The 26,496-nt window shown below is 40.2% G+C and overlaps 1 protein-coding gene and 1 pseudogene across 1 annotated transcript in view; one reads left to right on the forward strand and one right to left on the reverse strand.

The window, feature by feature from the left end:
- Positions 1-21,104, reverse strand: part of IL15RA (interleukin 15 receptor subunit alpha) — a 47,984-nt gene extending 26,880 nt beyond the window's left edge. The window contains exon 1 of the mRNA XM_054694675.1: positions 20,594-21,104. Coding sequence (XP_054550650.1) covers positions 20,594-21,104 — 511 coding nt within the window. The remainder of the gene's footprint in view (positions 1-20,593) is intronic.
- LOC119244170 (UDP-N-acetylhexosamine pyrophosphorylase-like) lies at positions 3,112-20,102 on the forward strand (annotated as a pseudogene).
- Positions 21,105-26,496: the final 5,392 nt, after the last annotated feature.

The raw sequence follows: 26,496 nt of genomic DNA on the forward strand, positions 1-26,496 counted from the left end.
GTTATTGTCTGTAGATAAGGCTGTGGTATTTGAAATAATTGCCACCACCCCCAATCCAAGGCCAAAACCGAGTCCTAGACAACTGAATACTCTCACTAACCAGAGTTTAAACACCTGGATCTGAACAACAGGAGGTAGCACCCCAGGCAAAGTTTCTGTATTGGGAAAGCAAAGAGAACAACCCTGGTATGTAGCCCTGTCTCAACTAGAATCTTTGCCTAGCGCTGAATCTAGTGCTCCAATGTAGCCTGGAGGAAGCCTGGCCCAAGACTATATGGGAAACCTAGGCCAAAGAGTTTCTGGGAGGTGGGGATTACTGTAGATCCCCACCATGTAATGCTGGTGTCCATAGCAGCGCAGAAAGCTTGAATCCCTGAGCATATTAGCAGCGATCCTTCCCGGCCCTACTGCTATGGTACTTCCTGCCTAGTACCCTTTGCCAGGACCAGTTCTTCAGCCCTGAACAAATGCAAAGGCAGCAATTGGAAAGTTTATTACAACCTATTAAAAACTGAAAAAGAAGAGACAGAAAAACATCACAAATGCTGGAGAAAAATACCCCAGAGATGTCTCAATCCTGCAGAATTAAGGATCATGCCTGAAGAATTGTTCAGAGAGAGTAACAGTTATAACAATGCCTGCTGAATTAAAAAGCAAACAAACAACAAGCCACTGAATGAAGTAAAACAAGAATAGAAAACAGACAGAGGAGGGCCTCCCCAGTGGCGCAGCGGTTGAGTGCTGGGTTGCGAAGCTGCCCGCAGCCTCTGCAGCGCTGGTTCGATTCCCGGCTGCTCCCCGGCCACCAGAGGAGGGACCCACATGGCGCACAGACCTCTCCTGTCGCCCGCTGCTCCCCTCAGCAGTGTACCTCGGTCCTTCTGCCTGCTCTGCTCCCCGCTCTGGCTCTGGTGAATTCTCTCACCCTCCCGCGCTTCTGACTGTACCCAGTGCATGTATAAACAAAAAATGAACAAACAAATAAATAAATAAAATAAAAACAAAACATGCCTCTATATAAAAAAAAAATTTAAAAAAAAAAAAAAAAAAGAAAACAGACAGAGGAAATATGAGATTGTTATAATTAGAACTAATGGACTTAAAACTTACTATGGAGGTAGAGGAGAGTAACAATGTGGTCCATCAGAACAAATTTGAGACTAGACCTAACAATGGGATCATACAAATATATGATCATATACTAACCTCAGCAGAAACTTCAAAAATCAATAGCAATAACACATAAGATAATGGAAGTGGAATGCAAACTAAAAAAAAAAAAAATTAAAAAATAACAAAATGACAATGAGAACTTTGTCTCAGTAATCCCCTCATTTATAAGTGGACTAAATTTGCCAGTCAAAATGAATAGAGTGGGTGAATGTACTTCAAAATAAATAAAGTCCAACCTTCTGCTGTCTACAGGAAACCTATCTTACCAAAAAAGACAAGCACAGACTTAAAGACTGAAAGACGATCTTACAAACAAATGGTAATTTAAAAAAGGGAAAAGTTGGTACTTTGAGAAGATAACAAAATAATAAACCTCTAGCTAGGCTAACAGAAAACACTAATAAATAGAAGCAGAATGAAAGAGGAAAAAAGACCACATATGGCATACATATACAAAGGCTAATCAGAGATTACTATGAACAATGATAGCAATGAATCAGATAACCTTGAAAAAATAGACAAATTTCTAGATGAATGTAGACTAAACCAAGAAGAAATAGATGAGCTGAATAAACCAACCACAAGCATGAAAATTGAAAAAGGCAAACAATCTTCCCCCAAACAATAGTCCAGGGTCAGATGGCTTTACAAACAAATTCTATCAAACATAGAAGAGAGAATATATGCCCATTGTGTTCAAACTGTTTCTAAAAATTCAAGAAGAGGGAACATTCCCTAATATATTTTACAATGCAAAACATTCCCTTCATACCAAAATCAAATACAGCATAAGAAAAAGAAAATTATAGACCAATATCCCTAATGAACATTGATGCAAAAATCTTCAAAATACTAGCAAATTGAACTCAATAACATATCCCAATAATCAGATGGAATTTATCACAGGGATACAAGGATGTTTGAACAAATCAACCAATGTAATACATATCAACAAAAGTAACAATAAAAATTCTATGATAATAACAATTATGGAGAGAAAGCATTTGCTAAGATTCAGAACCTAATAATGATTAAAAACCCTCTAAATAAGGAGGAAATAGATTACAAAGAAATTACAAACCTACAGTCAATATACTACTTAATGGTGAAAAATTGGAAGCTTTCCCTTTAAGATTATGAACAAGACAAGATACTTACTGCCACCACTTCTGTTTAATTTATTATTGGATATTTTGTGTAGCATAATAGACAACAACAGGAAACACAGGCAAACCACGTCAGAAAAGAAGTGAAATGATCATTATTCACAGACAATATATTATATGTAGAAACCCTAAAGACTCCATCAAAAAGCTATTAGAAATACTAAATTAATATAGCAAATTGGCAGTTTAAAAATCAACATACAAAAGTCTGTTGTATTTTTATATATAAACAACAAATGAGAAGAAAAAGAAATTAAGAAAAGAATTCTCTTCACAATCAATTCAAAAAGAATCAAATACCTTGGAATTAGCCTAATCATAGAGGTGAAGGACCTCTGCAGGGAGAACTGTAAGATGATACTAGACTACTTAGATAGTGAAATGAGATGGAAAGACATCCCAGGTTCATGGATGGGAGATCAATAAAATCAAAATGACTATCCTACCAAAAGTGATATATAAATTTAATGCAATCCCTATCAAAATACCAAAAATATTCCTGAAGGAAATTGAACAAAAACATTGAAATATATATAGAGTCATAAAGTGCCTCATGTAGCAAAAGCAATCCTGAGAAAAATGGGAAGAAATAGCGGCATCATGTTACCTGACTTTATAGTAAAAGCAGTAGTAATAAAAACAATACGGCACTGGCACAAAAATATATACATGGATCTATGGAACAAAATCAAAACCCAGAAATAAATCCATGTACATATCAATATTTAATTTATGATAAAGCAGCCATGACCATACATATATGTCCTGAGGCATGGAGCAGGAGAGGCTAAACCCAGATGAGGAAATGAGTGTATGTTGAGAAGCAAGAAAAGATGGAAGACCAAGGTATTAGTAACAAGAAAGCACTTTCTGGGTCCAGGGACCTGCTGACCTAATGCACCCATCTCTCCAATTCTCGAGCAGGCACAGAAGTGGGATCCAGAAAAGGAAGAGGGATGCATAGCTCTCTTCTCTTTCCCTCCTCTTGTAATAACAGGGACGTAAGAAATTTCTACTCCCAGGCTGTCTGGTAACATTTGGAATGAGCACCATCTGAGTCTCCCCGTGCCCCATGCAGGAGCAGCCTGGACTGTATTCAAGCACATGTGGGCAAGGGTGAGAGAGCAGGACGCCTCTTGGCTTCTAGCTTGTTTGTCAATGTCCTTTGCCCTCTTTCTGCAACCAGAAGCTCTTCAAATAATTAACTTTAACAAAGAAGAGGCTCAGTGGTGCTCCACATGGGCACAAATTTATATCATTTGGGGGCAATTAAAAAAAAGTCAGTTCATCTAGGTAGAGCTCAGATATAGTTGTTTTTTTTTTTTTTTAAGTATGCCAGGTGTTATCAGATAAAAAGAAATAAAATTTCTCTTGAGGTTATTAGTATCCACCTTGTACCTTTCTCAGATGGTGGTCAACGATGTGCTCTTCCGAATTTCTGTTCTAATACTTTTTAATCTGACCTCATTCCTTATTCTTCCATTTCAATCTCAAAGACCTCTCTATTTTAGTGTGTATGTGATAGAGAGAAAGAGAGACAGATTGGGGTGGGTAGATGAGGGGGGGCTTGGTAGTACATGGGTTTAGCTCCATGTTACCAGATTTTAAAGTCTGCATCCATGGTTCTTTCTGTATATTAACTGGGAAAATTGAGGCAGAGAGGTGGGATGGAGTGGGCTGGAAGGACCATAAAAATCAACTCTTGAAACATTTTGGAACCGAGACTAACTGGTTAAATTGCTTTCAGACAGCACAAAAGGAAAAACAAACAAACAAACTTATCTAACTTTCTCTTTGGGGTTTACTTTTCAGGTATGGCTGAGGTAGGCGGCTTATCGACAATCTTGAGCACCAAGTTGGACTGGAAACTGAGAACTCAGAAAGAAAGGGTGGGGATGTCCTGCCTCTGAGCTGCCCCCACCCTTTCTGCAGAAATAGAGGTTCCAGATAGTAGTCACTTAGCTTGTTTTTCTTGGCTCCTCCTCGCAGCTAGGGAAGCTGTGGAAATGATTAGCTGTACCAAATGCTGGTCTACTAGATCCTTTTCATCAGAACCAAAGTAACAAAAGTGTTTTAGAGGTTTTTAGTCACAGACCTCCAGACACCCTGATCACCCAGACAGTGAAAATTTGCAAGGTTGCAATCCTGAGAACTGGAGTCTGAGTGCCCAGAGATAACTCCCAGGGAAAGAAATACCATGCAACTCAGCAGAAGTGCATTCCTCAAGGCTTTTAAAATATCCTTCGCCCTCACTCTAAGTGTGAGGTGGTTCATTAGGACGGAGGTAGGCCATCTCTCAGAATGCCAGTATCTGAATAAACCTTTGCTTTCCTGACCCAGCCCTGTCTTTCATGTTTGGCGGGCAAGCAACAAGTAGCCAAACCTGGATCTGGCTTCAAAATGATACCAGACTAGAATGGATAGTCCCATAAAAATACTAGACTCTGCTCTATGATAAAATGTTCCCTTCTTCTAAGGGAACCTCAATCAACCTTAGACCTTTGTACTGCTCAGGTGATAATTATGTCATCAGGATAATCTCCATCCAGCCAGAGGTTAATGACTCCAAATAGCAGGAGAGACATGGGATTCCTATGGGAAAAGGCTAGGCAAAGCTGATTTAGTTGGTTATAGTATATCTGGTTTTTTCATCATTGTTGCTGTTGTTCTTTTTTTTTTTTTTCACCTACCCTTTCTTTCTTTACATCAAGTTTGCTCCTTGAAGTTGACAACATTGTTTCTTGAACATGCAGGAACTTGAGATCTCAGAGTCAAGCTCTTGGCCTGTAGAAGACTGGTGGACCCTACCATGGGTTACTATGGAACCCCAGAAGGGAGAGAGACCTGATTTACCCTAAACATCACAAACAGTTACTCTAAGAGCTGCCTGTCCATTTCTTTGAGATTGCTTTGTTCAAAACTGTTTTTCTCATTTTGTGACTGGCTTATTTCACTTAGCATAATGTCCTTATTATATATCCATATTGAAGCATATTTAAAATTCTCCTTTTTAAAATATGAATAATATTCCATTATATGTATAAACCACATTTCAATTATTCATTCGTCTGTTGATGGACACTTGAATAATTTCCACATTTTAGCTGTTGTAAATAAAGTTGCTGTGAACATATGTGTACAGATATCTCTTTCTACTCTTTTCAATTATTTGATGAACTTCCATACTGTTTTCCATGTGACTGTTCACTTTACATTCCCACAAACAGAGCACATCGGTTAATTTTCTACATCTTCAATAACACTTTGTTTGACATCATCCTAAAGGATGTGAGGTATATCTGATTGAAGTTTTGCTTTGCATTTCCCTAATGATTAGTGGTATTGAGAATCTTTTCAAGTGTTTATTAACTATTTTTATATATCTTCTTTGGAGAAATATCTATTCAAGTCCATTACTCATTTTTGAATATGATTGTTTTTTGTTGTTAAGTTTTAGGAGTTCTCAATATATTGTGGTTACTAATAATTCCTTGTCAGATATGTGATTTTCAAATATTTTTTCACATTTGGTGGGTTGATTTTTACTGTGTTGACAGAGCCTTTTGTGGGCAAAGTTTTAAAATTTTCATGAAGCCCAATTTGTGTATTTTTTCTTTTGTTACCTGTGCCTTTTGCATCATATGCAAGAAATCACTGCCAAATCCAATGTCATGAAACTTTTGTCCAATGTTTTCTTCTAAAATATTAGTGTTTCAGGTTTTACACTTAGGTCTTTGATTCATTTTTTGAATTAATTTATGTATATGGTGTTAGGTAAGGTTCCAACCTCATTCTTTTGCAGGTGGCCGTCCAGTTTTACCAGCACTCTGTAGAAAAGACTGTCCTTTCCCATTTGAATGGTCTTGGTATGCTTATAAAAAATCATTTGGGGCCCTCCCTGGTGGCGCAGTGGTTTGAGCGCTAGGTTGCGAAGCTGCCTGCAGCCTCTGCCTGCAGCCTCTGCAGCGCCGGTTTGATCCCCGGTCACCAGCGAGGGTACCACATGGCGCGCAGACCTCTCCTGATGCCCGCTGCTCCCCTCAGCAGTGTACTTCATCAGTCTGCCTGTTCTGCTCCCCGCTCTGGCTCTGGTGAATTCTCTCACCCTCCTGCACTTCTGACTGTACCCAGTGCTTGTATAAATAAATAAATATATCTTTAAAAAAATCATTTGGTCATATATGTAATGGTTTATTTCTGAATTTTCTATTTTAGTCCATTGATCTATATGTGTTTTAAATTTTTTAAACATCTTGTTTATTTTTTCACAATATAGGATTTATCCCCTCAGTTGTGGTCAACATAGTTTTCCTACCACTGAAGCACACATAATCCTCCACCATAGTCCACTGTGCCCTACTCCCTCTATATGTCTGTTTTCAGCCATTATCTTCCTGTTTTGAGTACTGTTGCTTTTCAGTATGTTTTGAAATCAGGAAGAACAAGTCCTCTACTTTTTCTTTTTAAATGTGGGGTAGAGGCCAGAGTCACGGGGGGGCGAAAAGACTCACCAGAGAGAGCGGGTAACAGAACAGGCAAATGTCCCGAAATACACTGCTGAGGGGAGCAGCAGACAAGACAGGATTGGTCTGCTGCATCTTGTGGGTTGCTTCCCAGGCAGCCGGGGTCAAACTTGCACCACAAAGGCCACAGACAGCCTCACAATGCTGAGCTCAACCCCCTGCGCCACCAGGGAGGCCCTCCTCTGCTTTTCTTATTTTCAAGATTAGTTAAGCTATTTGGGGCCACTTGAGCATCTATATGAATTTTAGGGTGGGTTTTTCTATGTCTGAAAAACATATCATTGGGATTTTGATAAAGATTCCATTGAGTCTGTTGTTCACATTGATAGTGTCAGCATTTTTAACAGTATTAACTTTTCCATGAACATAAAGTGTGTATTTATTTATGTCTTTAATATTTTCAGTGATATCTTTTAGTTTGCATTGTATAAGACTTTAACCTCGTTGGTTTAATTCTTTTCAGTGCTATTGAAAATTGAATTGTTTTTGTATTTTTCTTTGTCTGATTGTTCATTGTTAGTATAAAAAAACGCAACTGATTTTTGTGTGTTGAGTTTGTATCCTGCTGCTTCTTCAAATTCATGTATTAGTTCTAACAAGTTTTTTTGTTTTATCATTTTTTTTTTGGGGGGGGTTATGGAATCTTGAGTGTTTTCTATACATAAGAGCTTACAGTCCGCAACCAGAGGTAATTTTACTTCTTTCCCTCCAATTCCGATGCCTTTTCTTACTTTCCTTGTTCAAACTTTGAATGTGTTGAATAGTGCTAAAGCCAAGTATGTTTACCTTGTTCCTGACTTTAGAAGAAAAGCTTTCAGTCTTTTACAGTATCATTTTAACTGTAGGTTTCCATATATGGCCATTATATTGAAGTAGTTTCCTTCTATCTATCCCCAGTATTTTAATTTTTTTTTTATCATGAAAGGTTGTTGGATTTTTGCCAAATGGATTTTCTTGCACCAAATGAGATGATCTTGTTTTTCCCCCTTCATTCTATTAATGTGGTATGTAACATTGAACACTTTGTATATATTGAACCATCCTTATACTCCAGGAGTAAATCCTACTTGGTCATTGTGTATAATGCTTTTAAAATACTCCCAAATTCAGTTTGCTAGTTTTTCTTAAGGATTTTTGCATTATTGTTCATAAGGAACATTGGACTGTTGTTTTCTGGTGTCTGACTTTGGTATCAGGGAAATCTGGCCTCATAAAATTAGTTAGAAAATATTTTATCCTTTAATCTTTATCTTTTGGTAAAACTTAAGAAGATTTGTAATAGGTATTCTTTAAATGTTCAGTAGACTTCATGAACTAAGCCATTGGGTCCAGGGTTTTTCTTTATCAAGAGATTTTTGATTACTGATTTAATTTTTTAATTACTAATTATAGGTCTATCAGATGTTGTGTTTCTTCATGATTTACTCTTGGTGTTTCTATGAATTTGATCATTTTATCTAGGTTATCCAATTTATTGATGTGCATCTGTTCATAGTACTCTCTTAAAATCCTTTTTATTTTTGTAGAATTGGTAGTAATAGCCCCACTTCATTACTAATTTTAGTAACTTGAGACTCCTTTTTTTTGTAGTTCATATTGCTAAAGTTTGTCAATTTGTTGATCTTTTCAAAGAACCAACTTTTGTTTTAATTGATTTTTTTCCTATTCTCCATTTTGTTTATCCCTGCTATTATTTCCTTTATTCTGCTAGTTTTAGAATGTGTTTGTTCTTTTTTCTCTTTCCTTTAGGTATAAAGTTACATTATTAATTTGAGATTTATTTTTTTATATAAGCATTTATAGCTATAAATTTTCCTCTTGGCACTACTTCACTGTGACCCATGCATTATTTGGTATTATGTGTTTGTTTTGTGACTTTTATGGTCTTGCAGTATTTTGTAATTTCACTGTGTGCCTTCTTCTTTGATCCATTGGTATTTAAAAGTGTGTTACTACTTATCACAGAGAACGGTGGCCCCCTTGTCCCTGCTCCCTGCCAGACAAGCCTTACCCGCCTTGTGCCAGATAAGGGCATATTATTTGGAGCAGGTGCAGTATACTGATGAGTTGTCAGACTGAGGGAGCTCAGCAGAGGCCTTGTCCTTTGAGGGAGGTTTACTGATACAACAATGACACCTCAGCTTTCACAAAACTTGGCTACCAGAGCATTATGAATGTTAATGGCTTCAAATTCAGGTTATCCAGTGCTGGGAAAGTATCCCTGCTACAATTCTGGAATGAGCTAGTGAAAGAGGTAGAATTTTATTCAGAGCTCTAGGTCATGACCTTTTTGGAGCTGAACTTTTTTTTTTTTTTTGAAAGGCCATTAAAGGATATAACCAATCCTCTCAGCAAAAGAAAGTGGATTCATGAAAGGAACTTGTTCCTCAAGCAGTTCCTCAGGCCTGGGAAAATGAAGGCATTTTCTAGATTTATTTATTTATTTATTTTCTAGATCTATCTATCTATCTATCTATCTATCTATCTATCTATCTATTTATTTATTTATTTATTTATACAAGCACTGGGTACAGTCAGAAGCACGGGAGGGTGAGAGAATTCACCAGAGCCAGAGCAGGGAACAGAACAGGCAGAGTGATGAAATACACTGCTGAGGGGAGCAGTGGGCACAGCAGGAGAGGTCTGCCGCACCATGTGGGACCCTTGCCGGTGACCGGGGATCGAACCGGCGCTGCAGATGCTGCGGGCAGCTTCGCAGCCCAGCGCTCAACCACTGCGCCACCAGGGGAGGCCCATTTTCTAGATTTCTTAGAGCAATGTGGGCAGGTCTAGTTGGTGGGCAGTGGACAAGACTTGGTATAGCATATCCCAAGGGAATATCTGCCATGGGTTTTCCATCCCACAGAACACTTTTTCACATCCAGGCAGAGGGTACACTGAAGTTATAACAGTTAACTGAAAGATATGACAACAAATGCATCATGCCTTGGTATATAAAGATCAGTAACAGAACAATGCAACCTACAAAGGAATACTTCACAAGGTACAAAAGGAGAATGGAATGTTTTTTTAAACCAGGAATGCTGCAGGCATATGAGCTTTGATGGGAAAATTATTTTGGAAGAGAAGAACAAGGTTTCTATGGTTCCAATTCGGAACACTGACTTTATTGGGTCCTTACAGCCCACAATATTGTGGAAGATATAGAGCAGAGAGTTGCTGGAGCATTCATCTCTATACTCATGGTTTGCTGGGTTTTGTATTCAGAAAGGATCCAAATGTGGAGAAAGGTAGTAGAGAAAACAAATCCTATAGAACAATTGAAGTGGTTTGTTGAGTGGACAGAGTATACCAGGCGATAGAATATAGTGTTATTTTCCCATAAACTATTCAGAAATGAAGCTCAGATAGATGACTGTTGTTCAATGTCAGGCACATTGCCAACCACTTCTTCACTGTAACATTTCTGAAAGATCTTGTCAATGTTTATAAACCTCAATTGCAGCACCATGTGGTTCAAAAGGAGATTCCATATGTGGATTCCAAGGACTAGTTAATTAAGCCAGACAAAACAAATGGAATAAATATGGAAAATCTATTAAAAAGCCAATTGCAACTTAATTTTGACCTCCCATATGGTCTATCCTGGACATGTCCCTTGAAATTGAGAAAAAATGTGTATATTGTTAGGCCTCCCCTGGTGGCGCAGCAGTTGAGCGCTGAGTTGCGAGGCTGCCTGCAGCCTCTGCAGTGCCAGTTTGATACTTGGCCATTGGCAAGGGTCCCACAAAAAAAAAAAAAAGTGTATGTTGTTATAGTTGGTAGAATGTTCTATATATGTTTGCAAGATTTATTTGGTCTATTGTGTTGTTTCTGTCCACTAATTCCTTGCTTATCTCTTGTGTTTAGCCAATTTTGTGTCATAAAATGTTTAAATTCTATTCTCATATTCATTTGTGTATATTCTGTAGCTATTTTCTTTGTAATTATTGTGGAGATTACATTTAACATCCTAAAGTTATAGCACTCTGATATGAATTTTTACCAGCTTAACCTCAATAATTAACAAAAACTCTGCTTCACACAACGCTGTCACTGCTGATGTCACACAATTACATCTTTTATACATGTGTGCTCTGAAACATAAAATAATAGTTCCTTTAAATGCATTAGTCTCTTAAATGATGTAGAAAACAACACCTGGAATTACAAACCCAAATTACAATAATACCACCTTTTATTTATTTTTTTTAATTTTTATTTTTTAATTTAAATTTTATTTTTATATTCCCCATACAATTACAACCCCCTTATTTTGACTCCAAACTCTCCTTTCCCCACCCCCCACCCCCCATAGAGTGTCTCTGGCTCATAGTTGTTTGTTGATTTTGATATTTTATTTTGTACAGTTATTCTTTTTCCTGGTTCCTTATTTAAGTTTCTAGATTCCTGCTATGAGTGAGACCATCCAGTATTTTTCTTTTTCTTTCTGGCTTATTTCGCTGAGCATGATGCCTTCCAGCACCATCCATGTTGCTGCAAATTGCATGTGTTTGTCTTTTTTGAATGCTGAGTAATATTCCATGGTGTATATGTACCACATCTTCTTGATCCAGTCATCTATTTTTGGGCTTTTGGGTTGTTTCCAAAGCTTAGCTATTGTAAATAGTGCTGCTATAAACATAGGGGTGCAGGTGCTCTTTGGAATTGATGTTTCTGTGTCCTTTGGTAAATTAATACCACCTTTTAGACCAGTAAGTTTTTCTTTAAGTATACTAAATCTTAAATCATGCAGAAAACAAAAAGTGCAGTTATAAACCATTGTTACAATAATACTAGCTTTTTTTTTTAAGTTTTTTTTTTTTAAGATTTATTTATTTATTTATACAAGCACTGGGTACAGTCAGAAGTGCAGGAGGGTGAGAGAATTCACCAGAGCCAGAGCGGTAAGCAGAGCAGGCAAAAGGACCGAAGTACACTGCTGAAGGGAGCGGCGGGCGGCAGGAGAGGTCTGCGCGCCATGTGGGACCCTCCTCTGGTGGCCGGGGAGCAGCCGGGGATCGAACTGGGGCTGCAGAGGCTGAGGGCAGCTTCGCAACCCAGAGCTCAACTACTGCACCACCGGGGAGGCCCACAATAATACTAGCTTTTATAATTGTCCATGTTTTTATCTGTATCAAGATCCTTCTCCGTGTAGCTTCAAGTTATGGCCTAGTGCTTCTCTGTTTCACCTTATAGAACTCCCTTGAGCATTTCTAGCATATTAGGTCCTATGGTAATGAATTCCAATGGCTTTTGTTTATTGGGAATGTCTTAGTATCTTCTTGACTGTTGAAAAGAGTTTGATGAACATAGGATTCTTGGCTGGCCTTTCCTTTAGTCTTTTGGATATATTGGCCACTGCCTTCTGGCTCCCAAAGAAATCCATTGATAATCATATTGGGGATCCCTTGTGTAGGATACTATGTTTCTCTCATGGTACTTTCAAGATTCTCTCTTTTTCTCTTGAAGTTTGAGTACAATGTGTCTTCATGTGGGTTTCTTAAGTTCATCTTGGAGTTCACTGAGCTTCTTGAATATTTATATTCATGTCTTTTCTCAAATTTGGCAAGTTTAAGTCATTATTTCTTCAAATATTCTTTCTGCTCCTTTATCTCCTATGTTTTCTGAGATTCCCACAATGCATACGTTAGTCCTCTTGTTGGTATCTGACAGGTTCTTAGGTTTTGTTAATTTTTTTCTCAGTCTTTTTTCTTTTTATCTCTGAGACTTGATAATTTCTGTGGTCCTACCTTCAAGTTTTCTAGTTCTTTCTTCTGCTGATAAAATCTGCCTTTGAATCTCTGTAGTGAAATTTTCACTTGAGTTATTGTACTTTTCAACACCAGAATTTCTTTTCAGTTTCTAGCTGTTTATTGATATTTCCATTTTGCTCATACATTGTTTTTTTTATGTTCTCCATATTCTCTTTTAGTTCTTTGAGCATCTTTAAGATTACTGTTTTAAGGTCTTTGCTTTTATACCTGCCAGCATTTCTTTTTCACAGACAATTTCTGTTGATTTACTTTTTTTCTTTTGAATGGGTTGTACTTTTTTTTTTCTTTCTATGACTTGTAATTTTTTTTTTGTTGAAAACTAGATATTTAATGTAGTACCTCTAAAAAATCAAGTTTACTTTATACCTCAGACTTTAATGTTTGTAATATCTTTTTATTGTTGTAGACTGTCTTTGTGCCTAATGTATAAACTTCAAGTCTTCTCAGGTGTTTCCTGAATGTTCCATGGGCTTGTGTGATCTCTTTCCAATATTTCCTATACATTCAGTTGTTTTTGAATGTCTGAGTCTTTAATGTCTGGCTCCCAAGAGGCAGAGGGGAAGGAAAAATGAATAGGGGAAAAGGATGCCAGTACTTTTAATCCCCTGGACTCAGACTTCAGCCAGTCTGAGAAAGACTTGCAACAACAGGGAGGGTGCAGAAATGCCCACCTCTTTGGTGGCACCTTTGTGCAACAATCACAGTTCAGGTCCATGATATTTGAAGGGTCCTTTTGCTTACTCTCGCTCCTACAAGCTGTGAGTTGCAGAAACATGTGCGCAGCTGGCTGCCACATGGCTGGGTTGGGATTGTGGCTATTGTTCTGAGGACTGAAATTGACTGCCATGAACTCTAATTTACTGTCCAAGTCTTCCCTTGGAAGTTGCAAGTCTTCAATAGATTCCAGAGTTCCAAAATAGTTATGTCTGGCAAATTATGGCAATTCTTGTCCAATTATAGAAACAGATATCTGTTACTTTCAACTCCACCATTTTCCTGGTCTCCTCTCCATTCACCCTTCTTGGTGAATGAACACTCTTATTATAATATAATGTCCTTCTTTATCCCTGGTAATATTTTTTGTATAGATGTTTGCTTCTTTTATTTTGTATTAATACATTTACTTCATAGTTGTTCTGATGATTGTTTGCATGATATATTTTTGCCCATCCTTTTTGTAGTTCCAAATTTCTGTTTATGATTATATTTCTGTTGCCTAAAGAACTTCCTTTAAGGTTTCTTGTTGCACCTTTTGTTTGTAGACAAAGTTTTTGTTTTTCTTTCATTTTTGAAAAATACCCTAACTGGTTATATAATTCTGTTCTGGCAGGTTTTCCTCTACCTTTTGTTTTACTTTTGCACATTAAAGATGTCATTCCATTTGCTTATGACTTTTTTTTATTTTACCTTCTATTTTTTAAAATTTTATTTTATTTTTTAAGATTTATTTATTCATTTACAGAAGAACTGGGGTACAGGCCAGATGCTCAGGAGAGTGAGAGGATTCACCAGAGACAGAGCAGGGAACAGAACAGGCAGACTGACGGAAACACACTGCTGAGGGGAGCAGAGGGCGAGACAAGAGAGGTCTGCTCACCATGTGGGACCCTTGCTGGCTGGCCGGGATTGAACCGGCAGGGATTGAACTGAGAGGCTGCGGACAGCTTCACAGCGCCGCCATCAACCACCTGCACCACCAGGGGAGGCCCTGACTTGGATACCTTCTAAGGAGAATTCTGTAATTCTTTGTTGCTGTGTGTAATATATCTTATTTCTCTTTATCAAGCTTTTCTCTTTATTTTTGCTCTTCAGCAGTTTGGATATGATGTATTTAGGCATTTTTTTGAGGGAAGGAGGAGGAATTCATATTGAGTTTTGTTCTCTGAGCTTCCTGGATCTGTGATTTAATGTCTTTTATAAATTTGGGGGGAATGTCTTAACTATTACTCTTCAAATATTTCTTCTTCTTCATTCTCTCTTGCTTCTGGAATTCTAATTATACACGTTAGATTATTTTCTATTGCTTCTACATATATTATAAACCCCACAACACATTGTTACTATTTTTGCTTAATGTATTTGCTTACATATTTTATGAGCTATGGATTTTAATAAATCTTTGTTCAATATTATTAATCATTCCTGGTTTTGTTGCAGGATGGTTTTCCAGAATATTTGTCATTTTGCTGAAATAAGATATCTACTAGTGGCCTTTCCATTTAAAAATAAATTCATAAATTATATATATATGTATGTACATATGTGTGTGTGTCTATGCACAGGCTATTATTATACTACAGTCAATCAATCAGCCCCCTACTGGCCCACTGCTTACTTTACAAAGTTGAAATGCTAGCCAAGTGAACATATTTCCTTTTGGCACTTAGTGTAGTACACACTGTACATTCATCAATTCTAGTCTTCTCTCTTAGACTTATTAACTGAGCCTCCCAACCTATCTTGCGTGATAAGTGCTTAAATATTGATTTTTGAAGTCTTCAAGAAGTTGAGAGTGGCTTTACGTTAAAGAGCTAACAATAGGGAAAGTGAAATCCATACTCACAGAATTCAAGAGGAAGTTTGTTGTTTCCTTTCTCTCTACTGACATTGCCTTGGTTTAGGATTTCATCATCGCTAATTGCAAAACCCTCCAGCTTAGCTACTTGCCTCCAGACCCTGTTGACTACAGTTTATTTTTCATACTCTTTATAAGAGTAACCCTTCCACTATGTATCCTGTCTCAAAACCTTCAAAGTGCAGAAGAAAATCCAATTTTTCTAAGTAGAAAACAGTCAAATAACATCAACTACATGTGATAAGTAACAATAGTGTGACTCCAGGAATATATATAGGGAATCTTACTTTTATTCACATAGTAGTTACAAATAATTTGATAAAATTAACTTTGTAAAAGCCCCAAACAACTTAGCTGCAATGGTGATTTGATCAAAAAAGAATATTCCCTTTAGCATTTTGCCATTTTTTTAGACATTGAGGGGTTTCTTTCTGCTTTATATAGCCAGTATTCATATAGTTATTCCAACTCTGTACTGTTTAGAGCATCAAAAATTTTGAAATAACCTAAATGTACAGCCATTGAGAGGTCATTAAAACTTACACACAGGTCAAACATTAGGGAGTTGTTTAAATAAACACTTAATATAATTAAAAATGTAATTATAATATGTATGCTTAGTAGCACAAATGCTACATGCAGTGACTACACAGACTTTATTTTGAGCAACTGCAAAATTTATAGCCAGGAGAACAATGCAAAACTAGGACATCAGCTATAATTAATTAAAAATCAATTATAAACAAACACCGCAAATTCTAAACCTTTATTGTCAATTATTTTGTAGCTTTATTTTGCTTTACTTATTATAAAAACAATTCAAATTATGACAAAATAAAAAAATGTAGCCAATAATACACACACACACACACACACACACTCACTCCATCATTTCTCTCTGATGAATGACAACTATTTTTAGATCTTTTAATAAAAATTGAATCGTATGATGCTTACTATTTGAAAGCAACTCCATTTTACTCATGAAGTTCTCTCCTCTGTTGAAATTTAGGTTGATTTCAACCAATCTTATATTTTCTACATTTAAATTTTTATCACATGTTTTTGCTCTCAGTAGCAGCACAAAACAATAATATGGAATAAAATTGATTTGAAATAAAAAATGAAAGATTTGGGAAAAATTCACTAGAGTTCTGAAAAATTGTTTAAAAATATCTAGAGACATGTAAGTTGTAAAACCCCCAGTGCCCTAATACTCTATATATTCAAATCAAATCAGAACTGGTGAGCAGGGGATATTTATCTTCAAAGAGATCACTGTCTTCTCCAGTTGCTTTTGGCAAATCACCTGCGGCCACCAATAAGCCTTTTGAATAAGTGCAGACTTATAGCAACTTGCTTTGTCTAGTAGCAATATAAACCATCAGGGAAAAATCTGAGACTATATTATTTATCCAGCTAGTGATAAAGAATGGGCTTTTCTCTATAATTTCTGACCAAGATTATACTCCAGAGTAATAAATGTAATAACTTGGATCCAAACCCTTCTGAACCCACTCAAAAACATTGGGCAGCCCCTATTTTACTGACCTTTTGTCTATCTTTACACCAATACCAGATGGCCCTGATTACTATAACTTTATAATTTGTTTCAAAATCAGAAGTGTTGTTTCCCTGACTCAGTTCTTTTTCAGATTTCTTTTGGCTATACTAGGTCTTTGGTATTTCAATGTAAATTTTGGAATTAGTTTGTCAATTTCTGGGGACATGGACATCTTAATGAGATTGATTATCGAATCCATGAACATGGCACATCTATCCACTTGTTTAGATCTTTAATTTCTCTTAGCAATGGTTTGTGGTTTTCAGTGTATAGGTAGCTCTAATTTTTTGGTCAGATTTATCCCTGTTTCCTATTTTTTGATCTTATTGCAAATGATATTTATTTTAAAATTTCCATTTTTTTTTTTTTTGCATAGAAGAACTGGGGTATAGGCCAGATGTGTGGGGGATGAGAGGACTCACCAGAGACAGAGTGGGGAGCAGAACAGGCAGACTGACTGAAATACACTGCTGAGGGGAGCAGCGGGTGAGACAGGAGAGGTCTGCTGCACCATGTGGGTTAGCTCCCTGGCCCAGGGATCAAACTGAGGCTGCAGCTGTGATAGCGCTGAGACTTAACCCCTAGGCCAACCAGGGAGGCCCCAAAATTTCAATTTCTAATTGCTAATTACAGAAATAGAAATGATTTCTGTATATTGATTTTTTGATATATAACACATGTTTGGGCAGCTAATGTTCATGAAAGATCTGAGCAATTCAGCAGAGATAACCTTTGCAACCAAAAGTGCTGGAGCAACTGGATGTCCATTCAAAAAAAACCCTGGAACCAAACCAATGCAAAAACTTTAATCCATACTTCACCTCTTTTAAAAAAACTAACTCAAGGGCCTCCCCGGTGGCGCAGCGGTTGAACTCTGGGCTGCGAAGCTGCCCCAGCCTCTGAAGCGCGGGTTGGATCCTGCCGCACCCACTGCTCCCCTCAGCAGAGTACTTCGGTCCTTCTGCCTGTTCTGCTCCCCGTTCTGGCTCTGGTGAATTCTCTCACCCTTACGCACTTCTGACTGTACCCAGCGCTTGTATAAATAAATAAATAAATAAATAAATAAATCTTTTTAAAGAAAATAAATAGGGCCTCCCCTGGTGGCGCAGCGGTTGAGTGCTGGGCTGCAAAGCTGCCCACAGCCTCTACAGTGCCATTTCAATCCCCGGCCGCTGGTTGAGGGTCCCACATGGCACGCAGACCTCTCCTGCCACCCGCTGCTCCCCTCAGCAGCATATTTCGTCACTCTGCCTGCTCTGCTCTTCCCTCTGACTCTGGTGAATCCTCTCACCCTCCCACACCTCTGACTGTATCCAGTTGTTGTAGAAATAAATAAATAAATAAATCTTTTAAAAAAGAAAAAGAAAAAGAAATGTCAATACAAGTTATAATGCAGATGGATGATATCTCAAAATAATTACTATGAGTAAAAGAAGCCAGGCAAGAAAGAGTATATACTGTATGACCCCATCTATATAAAATTTTAGAAAATGCAACAAATCAATAGTGACAGAAAGCACATAGTGTTTGCCAGGGCAGCGGGTGCAGAGCAAGCTAGGAGGTAAGGAGTATGCGGAGCATGAGGAAACTTTCTAAATGATAATTACTTTCTACATCGTGGTGGTAGTTTCACAAGTGAATTTACATTTACCTCTAAACTTACCAAATTGTGTGTATACTGCTAATATCTGTCCACGATAACTCAATAAAGCTGCCTTTATTTTTTTAATTTATATATATTTTACATCACTGTTCGTTTTTAAACAATGTTTGCTTCCCCCCCTGCCCCCTAAGTGTAGTCTCCATAGAATTTCCTTCACCGATTCATCCTTGCAACATGGATGGAGCTAGAAGGAATTATGCTCAGTGATATAAGTCAGAAGGAAAAAGAAAAATATCACATGGTTTCACTTATAGGAGGAATATAGGGGAACCAAATAAGACATGGGGGGGCAATAATAACAATACAAAAAACAACAAAACCAAACCAAACAGGCAATTAAAAACTAAAGCTGCCTTTAAAAAACTAAAAAACATCAGGAGCTACAGGATGGCAGCAATATCTCTATAAGAACAAGTGTGATTGATAAGTTGAAGATCTTGCCTGCCATGCTGTGCTCCCTGTCTGCACTTTGAAGCAAACAGCTCATCCTTGCTGGGTTCTCACTAAAGCTGGGCTTCACTTTCACATTCTAAGACAGAGTTGTCCTGGTACACAGGCTTTCTCTGGAATAGCCTCTGAGTCAAGCCTGAGGCTGGCTAGCCAGTTAGGAGGAACTGACCAGGTTACCAACATAAGTCAGCTTTTCAGATGTGGGGGGGGCTTGGGGGGGAAATCCAAACATTATAGTCTCTTGAAAATAAAACTTCATGAGAGCCCACAGAACTATGAGGTTCAACTGCAGCTGTGCCTGGGATGGCTTTCATCAAGTACTGGGTAGACTGGCCTGACTGGATGTAAGTTACTGGGTGACTTGCCTTTCACACACACACACACAAACGCACATACACACAGAGTACTGGGTAGACTGGCATGACTGGATGTAAGTTACTGGGTCACTTGCCTTACATACACACACACACACACACACACACACACACACACACACATATCCTGGGGTTACTGACTTCTGAAAAGTCAATGACTCTTCTGAAGTCAGGTGGTCCTCAGTGTGCCCTTGATTCCAAAATTACACGCGAGTTTTGTAAATATGTGCATTTATTAATTTTTTAAAGATTTATTTATTTATTTATTTATTTATTTATTTATTTATTCAAGCACTGGGTACAGTCAGAAGTGCGGGAGGGTGAGAGAATTCACCAGAGCCAGAGCGGGGAGCAGAGCAGGCAGAAGGACCAAAGTACACTGCTGAGGGGAGCAGCGGGCGCCAGGAGACGTCTGCGCGCCATGTGGGACCCTCCTCCGGTGGCCGGGGAGCAGCCGGGGATCGAACAGGTGCTGCAGAGGCTGCGGGCAGCTTTGCAACCCAGCGCTCAACCGCTGCGCCACCGGGGTGACCCGCATTTATGCATTTTTATGGGAGAGGCTTTGGAGCGTTTATCAAGGAGCTTCAAGATCAACCTCACTTAAAAAAAAAAAAAATTATGAAGCGCCAACAGGGATAAAGTTAGACCCAACTATCTTTCTTCTCCCTCCTCTTCTCTCTCCAGGGCCAAAACTCACTCATTTTCTTCTCCCTGCTAGATAACATCTGTGAGCTCTACCTTCCTAAATCCACCAAAGCCGTCATCAGCTTCATTTCTGCTCCTTTGCCCAAGAGCGCGCACCACGCCCGCGCCCTGGCAAGGCTTTCTGCAGCTTAAGAATTTGGAGTGGGTTCCAGGTTCCCAAGGTGTGCAACCTGCCCGGCCCTACCACTTACCCAACCCAGACTCAGGTCGAGCCACTCGCGCGGCTTTCCTGGGGGGCTCTGGAGACTGCACTCACGCATTTTTCCAAACTGTTGTAAAACTCTAGTGGAATTACAAACTGGCTACGCGGCTCCCTCCACTACCCAGTGGAGACATGCCCGGGTGGGTGCGAGCGCGGGGACCAGCGCAGCCTCTCCCCACGGCTCCCTCCACGTGTCCCTGCGCGCGGGCGCAACGCCCCCTCCCTTCCTCCAGTGCTGCGCACACCCCTGCTTTCCCGGCGCACACCCCTGCTTTCCCGGCGCACACCCCGGCTTTCCCGGCGCACACCCCGGCTTTCCCGGCGCACTCCCCGCGACCGTAGGTGCGGCGCTCGGTGCAGTCTGCCGCGGCCGCCCCAGCCCCTCTCCGCCTCCCCACCCGGGACACACGCCTCTCCCTACCCGGAGTCACCGGCGGCCCGAGCAGCAACAGCAGCAGCGCAAGGAGGGCGCTGACCCCGCAGCCTTGGAGCCGCCGCCGGGCCATGGCTGAACTTTCAGCCGCGTCCCAGCGGGCCACCTCGGGTGTTGGCACCGGTCGGGATGCCCAGCCACCCCGCGCGTGCGGATGCCCGACGGTCCGGGAGAGGTGGCGGGTGCAGCTCCCGGTGCTCGCCGCCCCGCGAGTCGCATTTGCTTTCGCTTTTGCTTTAGCCCCCGGAGGGCTGGGGAGAGGTGAGAAGCAGTGACAGATCCATGACTCAGCAGCCCCAACCCCTCCTCTAGAAAAAGCCCCGGCGGCCGCGCGGACCCCCCGCACGCCGCCCGGGTCCCCTGAGCATCGCTGCGCCCGCGGAGCCTGGATCCGGCTTTTCAACTGCGGAGGCCCAGGGTCCTGCCTCTTTTCTTCTCTACTCGCCCCTGGTGATCCCAGAAATTCTTTCGATCTAATGTCATCCGAAAGCAAAGTCATCCGAAACAAATTCTTTCCAGCAAACGCTGTTGGTCGGCATTCATACCTGGCTTCTGCTGCGCTTGGGCACGTCCCCTTGTCTCATTCAGTCGCTCTGACTTCAACTTTTTCGAGTTTCCCTGCGCTCCTGGGCCATGAGCTGGCGACCGAGTGACCCTGCTCTCGCTCCGCCTTTCGGACCCGGTGGCCAAGGGTGATCGTGCAGGTGTCGCCGTGGCGCGGCTGGCCAGGTCATTTGCCCCGTGTGCCCTGGTCTGGCAGCGGGGGCTTTGCTCAGGCCGTCTGCTCACTCTCCTCCCGGCTTCGCGCACCGCCACTTGGCCTCCTCCCTGCTGCATCTGCTTCCCCAATAACATTTCAAATGATTGAGGGGCTCCGGGAGGGAGCAGACATGGGGAGGGGATCTGACGGTTTTCGTCTCTGTGCTTAGTTCTACCAGTCTGCCAGCCTGCCCTTTTGCGGTGTTGTTTCGTTTGTGTGTTTGCTTTTGTTTTTGCTTCTTTCCTGGGAATGCAAGTTCCCTGACCGTAGTGAAATCCCAGGTCTGTAATGAAACAGCTCTAGACACACTCGCGGAAAATCCCAGTTCTGGGAGTGAAATTGGGAAATAGGAGACATCTCTGGTCTTCCAGCTGGTCCCCTAGCGGTAGCGTCGTAAATAAGTGTAGTGGAATGTAATCTTGATACTAGCCTTAGACACTATTCACATTTTGCCAGTTTTCATTGCATTCATAGTTGCAAGTGTGTGCATTTAGCTTTGTGCAAGCTTGTCACATATGTAGACATCTGTGACCCCCCACCACTGGCAAGACAGGGAGAGCTCCCCTACAAGGATGTCTCTCTCTCTCTCTTTCTCTCTCTCTCTCTTTAAAGATTTATTTATTTTTACAAGAACCGGGGTACAGGCCAGATATGCGGGAGGGTGAGAGGATTCACCAGAGACAGAGTGGGGAACAGAACAGGAAGACTGACTGAAATACACTGCTGAGGGGAGCAGCGGGCGAAACAGGAGAGGTTTGCTGCACGGTGTGGGACCCTCGCCGGCTGGCCGGGATGAACCGGTGCTGCAGAGGCTGTGGACAGCTTCGCAGTGTGGTGCTCAACCGCCTGCTCACCAGGGTGACCCACTCCTGCTTCTCTCTTATAGCCATATTTACCTTTCCTCCTACCCTTGTACCCTGCCCTCCCCCATCTCCTTTCACCAAGGATTTTATTAGATAGTCCACCAACCTTTTCTTCATCTTTAAAATTTTGTCTTTGACAAATATTATATAAATGGAATCATGCACTATGTAAGCTGTAGAGATTGACTTTTTTCCAACGGTATAATTCCCTTGAGATACACTCTAGTTGTTGTTCTTTGTTATGAATAGTATTGATGGTTTCATTTTTTTTAAAAAAAAAAAGATTTCTTTATTTATTTAAACAAGCACTGGGTACAGTCAGAAGCACGGGAGGGTGAGAGAATTCACCAGAGCCAGAGCGGGGAGCAGAGCAGGCAGAAGGACCGAAGTACACTGCTGAGGGGAGCAGCGGGCGGCAGGAGAGGTCTGCGCGCCACGTGGGACCCTCACCCCGTGGTCGGGGATCGAATCGGCGCTGCAGAGGCTGCGAGCAGCTTCACAACCCAGCTCTCAACCGCTGCGCCACCAGGAGAGGCCCAGTTTCTTTTTTTTTTAATGTATGAATCCCTCTCATCCACATACGAAAACACTACGCTTTTATATGTGAATTATTTTCCTAGAGCCCTCTTAACAAAGTATCAAAAACAAGGTGGCTTAACAGGAGTTGATCCTCTCACAATTCTGGAGAGGATCAATGTATAAAGACAGGGCCTTGGGCCTCCCCAGTGGCGCAGCGGTTGAGCGCTGGGTTGCGAAGCTGCCCGCAGCCTCTGCAGCACAGGTTCGATCCCTGGCTGCTCCCTGGGCCTCCAGAGGAGGGTCCCACATGGCACGCAGACCTCTCCTGCCGCCTGCTGCTCCCCTCAGCAGTGTACTTCGGTCCTTCTGCCTGTTCTGGCTCTGGTGAATTCTCTCACCCTCCCGCGCTTCTGACTGTACCCAGTGCTTGTATAAATAAATAAAAATAAATCTTTAAAAACAAAAAATAAAGACTTGGCGGAGGGATGTTTACAGGCTTTAAAATAAATAAATAAATAAATAAATAAATAAATAAATAAATAAATAAATAAATAAATAAAGACAGGGTCTTGTTTTCTGGAAAGACTCCAATGGAGGATCTTTCCTTATCTCTTCTAGTTTCTAGTTCAAGGTTGCCAGCAATCGTTGGTATTCTGGGGCTTGTAGATGCATTACTATCAATATGTAGCCATCTATTGTGTGTCTCCATGATACCTTCTTTCTGTATGTGTTGCTGTGTTCAAATTTTTCTTTTTTAATAAGGACACGATTCATGTTGGATTAGGGTCCACCCTAATGACCTCGTTTTAACTTGGTGTCCTCTGTAAAGACCTTATTACCAAATAAGATCACATTTTGAGGTATTGAGGAATTAGGATTTCAATATATGATTTTGGGGGTGCACTTTCTCCCATAACAATATATCTTTATTTCTGAGGACAAAGTCCAAGATCCATTTTCTCAAGTCAAAGGAAATGATTTGGCTTTAGGAAGACTGGATTCCTGAGGTATGGTGTCCACACTCCAGGGGTGATTCATTGGGGGACTCCAAGTCGGAGGACCTATATTAGGGTGGGGACTTTGGTCAGCAACATCCCCCAGAGCAAGCTGGAGTTAAAAACAAGGCTGTGGGGTCAGGAAAGACAACATGTAGTAGCAGAATCTTCAGCCATCAGCTGTCATTTGGAGGGGGTAGACAGTGGATCCTTGACCTGAGGACAGGAAGATGTCACACTTGGCCACCAAGGAGAGAGCTGTGACTCGGGGTTAATGAGTTTTCTTTCTTGCTTTACAATCTTCACTTTCAAAAATTGAGAAATAATTCATATAACATGAATTTCACCATGAAAAATATGTAATTCAGTGTTTTAAAAAGTATCTTCACAATATTGTATAATTATCACCCTTATCAAATTCCAAAATATTTTCTTCACCCCCAAAAGAAACCCAGTACCTGTTAAGAGTGACTCCTAATTTTCCTTCTCCTAGCCTCTAATTACCGCTGATCTATTTTGTTTCTGTGGATTTACCTATTCTGAATATTTCACACAAAGTAAATCATGCAATATGCATGTATATAGTTTCTTTCACTCAGCATAATTTTCCAAGGTTCATCCACAGTGGAACATAGATCCATACTTCAGTCCTTTTTATTAGCAAATAGATATTCTACCTTTTGTTTATTCACTCAGCGGTTCATGGATGTTTGCGTTGTTGTTACTTTCTGGTTATCATGAACAATCCTCTATGAACATTCATGCACAAGCTTTTGTGTGAACATATGTTTTCCGTTTTCTTGGGTATATACCTAGGGGTGGAATTGTTGAGTCATATGGTAATTCTAACATTCTTGAAGGACAAAAAGAAAACTCAGGAAGCCATTTAGGGCCAAGTGCACTGGGGACTGACTCATATCTAATGTTCACCAAAAGATGTGCACTTGGCTTTGGGAGATATTAACTTAGGAACTAAGGCGACATAAGTCTGTAGATACGCTATCCATCAACACAAGGGAATTTAATTGAGGTAAACTTAAAGAAATCAGTTAACTTAAGAAACAAAGGCAGTGAAAATGAGGTGGAGGGAATGAAAGAAAATTGTTTCACTCACAAAAGGAGTTTTACTTAAGAGCAGGAGAAAAAAACTGATGCCATTGCTTCTCAATATTCAAATAATTAAGCAATCATATTTTTTCATTTTCATAAATCCTATCATATCTGGCTCCAAACTTCCACTTGCTAAGATCAACAAAAATCTGATATCATTTTCTCTGAATGCAAATAGCCTCTCTTCCCTTCCCTTGGGTTTTACCAGGACCCATAAAAATAGTGTGGGGCCTATGACCTATATTTTCTTGGTTATTCCTGATGGTTAATGTTCTCTGGTCTCAACAAACCCAACTGATTTCCTTTAAGTAGTCCGCTGCTTTTCTCTTCAAAACACTCAGTTATCCTAGGTATACAGGATATAGCCTATATCCGAGGTTATACAGGTAACATATGCAGATTATCTCAATGAGCATATGTCTTTCTCTGGCTATTTGGGGTGTATTCCTCTCTCTAGCTAGGTCACCTTCTTGCAATCACTAAATAAGTAAGCAATCTGTAAATTATATCCATGGAGCAAATTCTAGGACACAAAAGCTTACCTGCTGTTGGGGAAAGTCATCCTTTACTTTTTTCCCCTTTGATGAGTCTTGGTAGCAAAAATCTCCAAGACAACAGTTCATATCTTGATAACTTGCTCAATAATATTAATTCTGAACTTCATAACTCCCCACATCTGTAGTTGAAAACTTAAGCTTTGAATTTTGAATTTTGAATATTTAAACATGTCAAAGTAGATTAAGTCTAAAACTATTTAACATTTCATTGTTTTCCAACTCAGAGTTATTTTGGAATGTTCTTTTGAATTAAGGTTGAAACCACATCCCCTCCAGTTCTTCATATATGGATGGGGATAATAGGACTTACACCATAGGGTTGTTGTGAGTTTAAGTAAATTTATAAAAGCATTTTGAACAGTGCCTGACATACAATAAATGCTCAGTCAGTATTAGAAATATAATACACAGTATGTAATATGTTATCCTGTGTAACCTACCTATGATGATGGTAAAGTTGTTAGTAAATAATGTTAAGTACAACTGAGAGACTCTCCAGAGAAATATTATCTATGATACAAGATCAGAGTCATATGTCAAGGTAGGATGCCAGAGCACCAAGAAGATGGATGGATGAACAGATGGTGAAGATAGAAACTCTGCTCTGGCTGGAAGTTCCCACAGCTAGAACCAGTGTTCCCACTTTCGCTGTCACTTCTACAGTAAGACTACACTTGACTAAGATGATAAACACATTAAAGCAAACTGACCCAAAGAAGAAATGGCTTCATGTATGGCTCCCTATTACATCATGAGCGCCCCTACTGATCCTCACCTCCCCTGGGACTCTGATTTGGCTTGTCACCTTTGGGATTTTTCCTTCATTTTCACAAAATATATCTGCTCTTTCTCTTCCATCACCAACCATCTCTACCTTCCCTGTTTTACCTCCTGGTAAGAAGAAAGAAAACTTAAAAACCTCCTGCTTTCACCATTTTTTGTTGTTGTTTGTTTATCATTAAATAACTCCGGATAGGGGCCTCCCTGGTGGAGCTGCGGTTTGAGTGCAGCGCTGTGAAGGGGTCTGTAGCTTTTGCAGTGCCGCTTGGACCCCCGCAGGCTGCAAAGCAACCCACATGGCGGGGCA

This window comes from Talpa occidentalis, unplaced genomic scaffold, assembly GCF_014898055.3.
Source record: "Talpa occidentalis isolate TD23 unplaced genomic scaffold, MPIMG_talOcc4v2.1 talOcc4.14, whole genome shotgun sequence".
Classification (NCBI taxonomy): domain Eukaryota; kingdom Metazoa; phylum Chordata; class Mammalia; order Eulipotyphla; family Talpidae; genus Talpa; species Talpa occidentalis.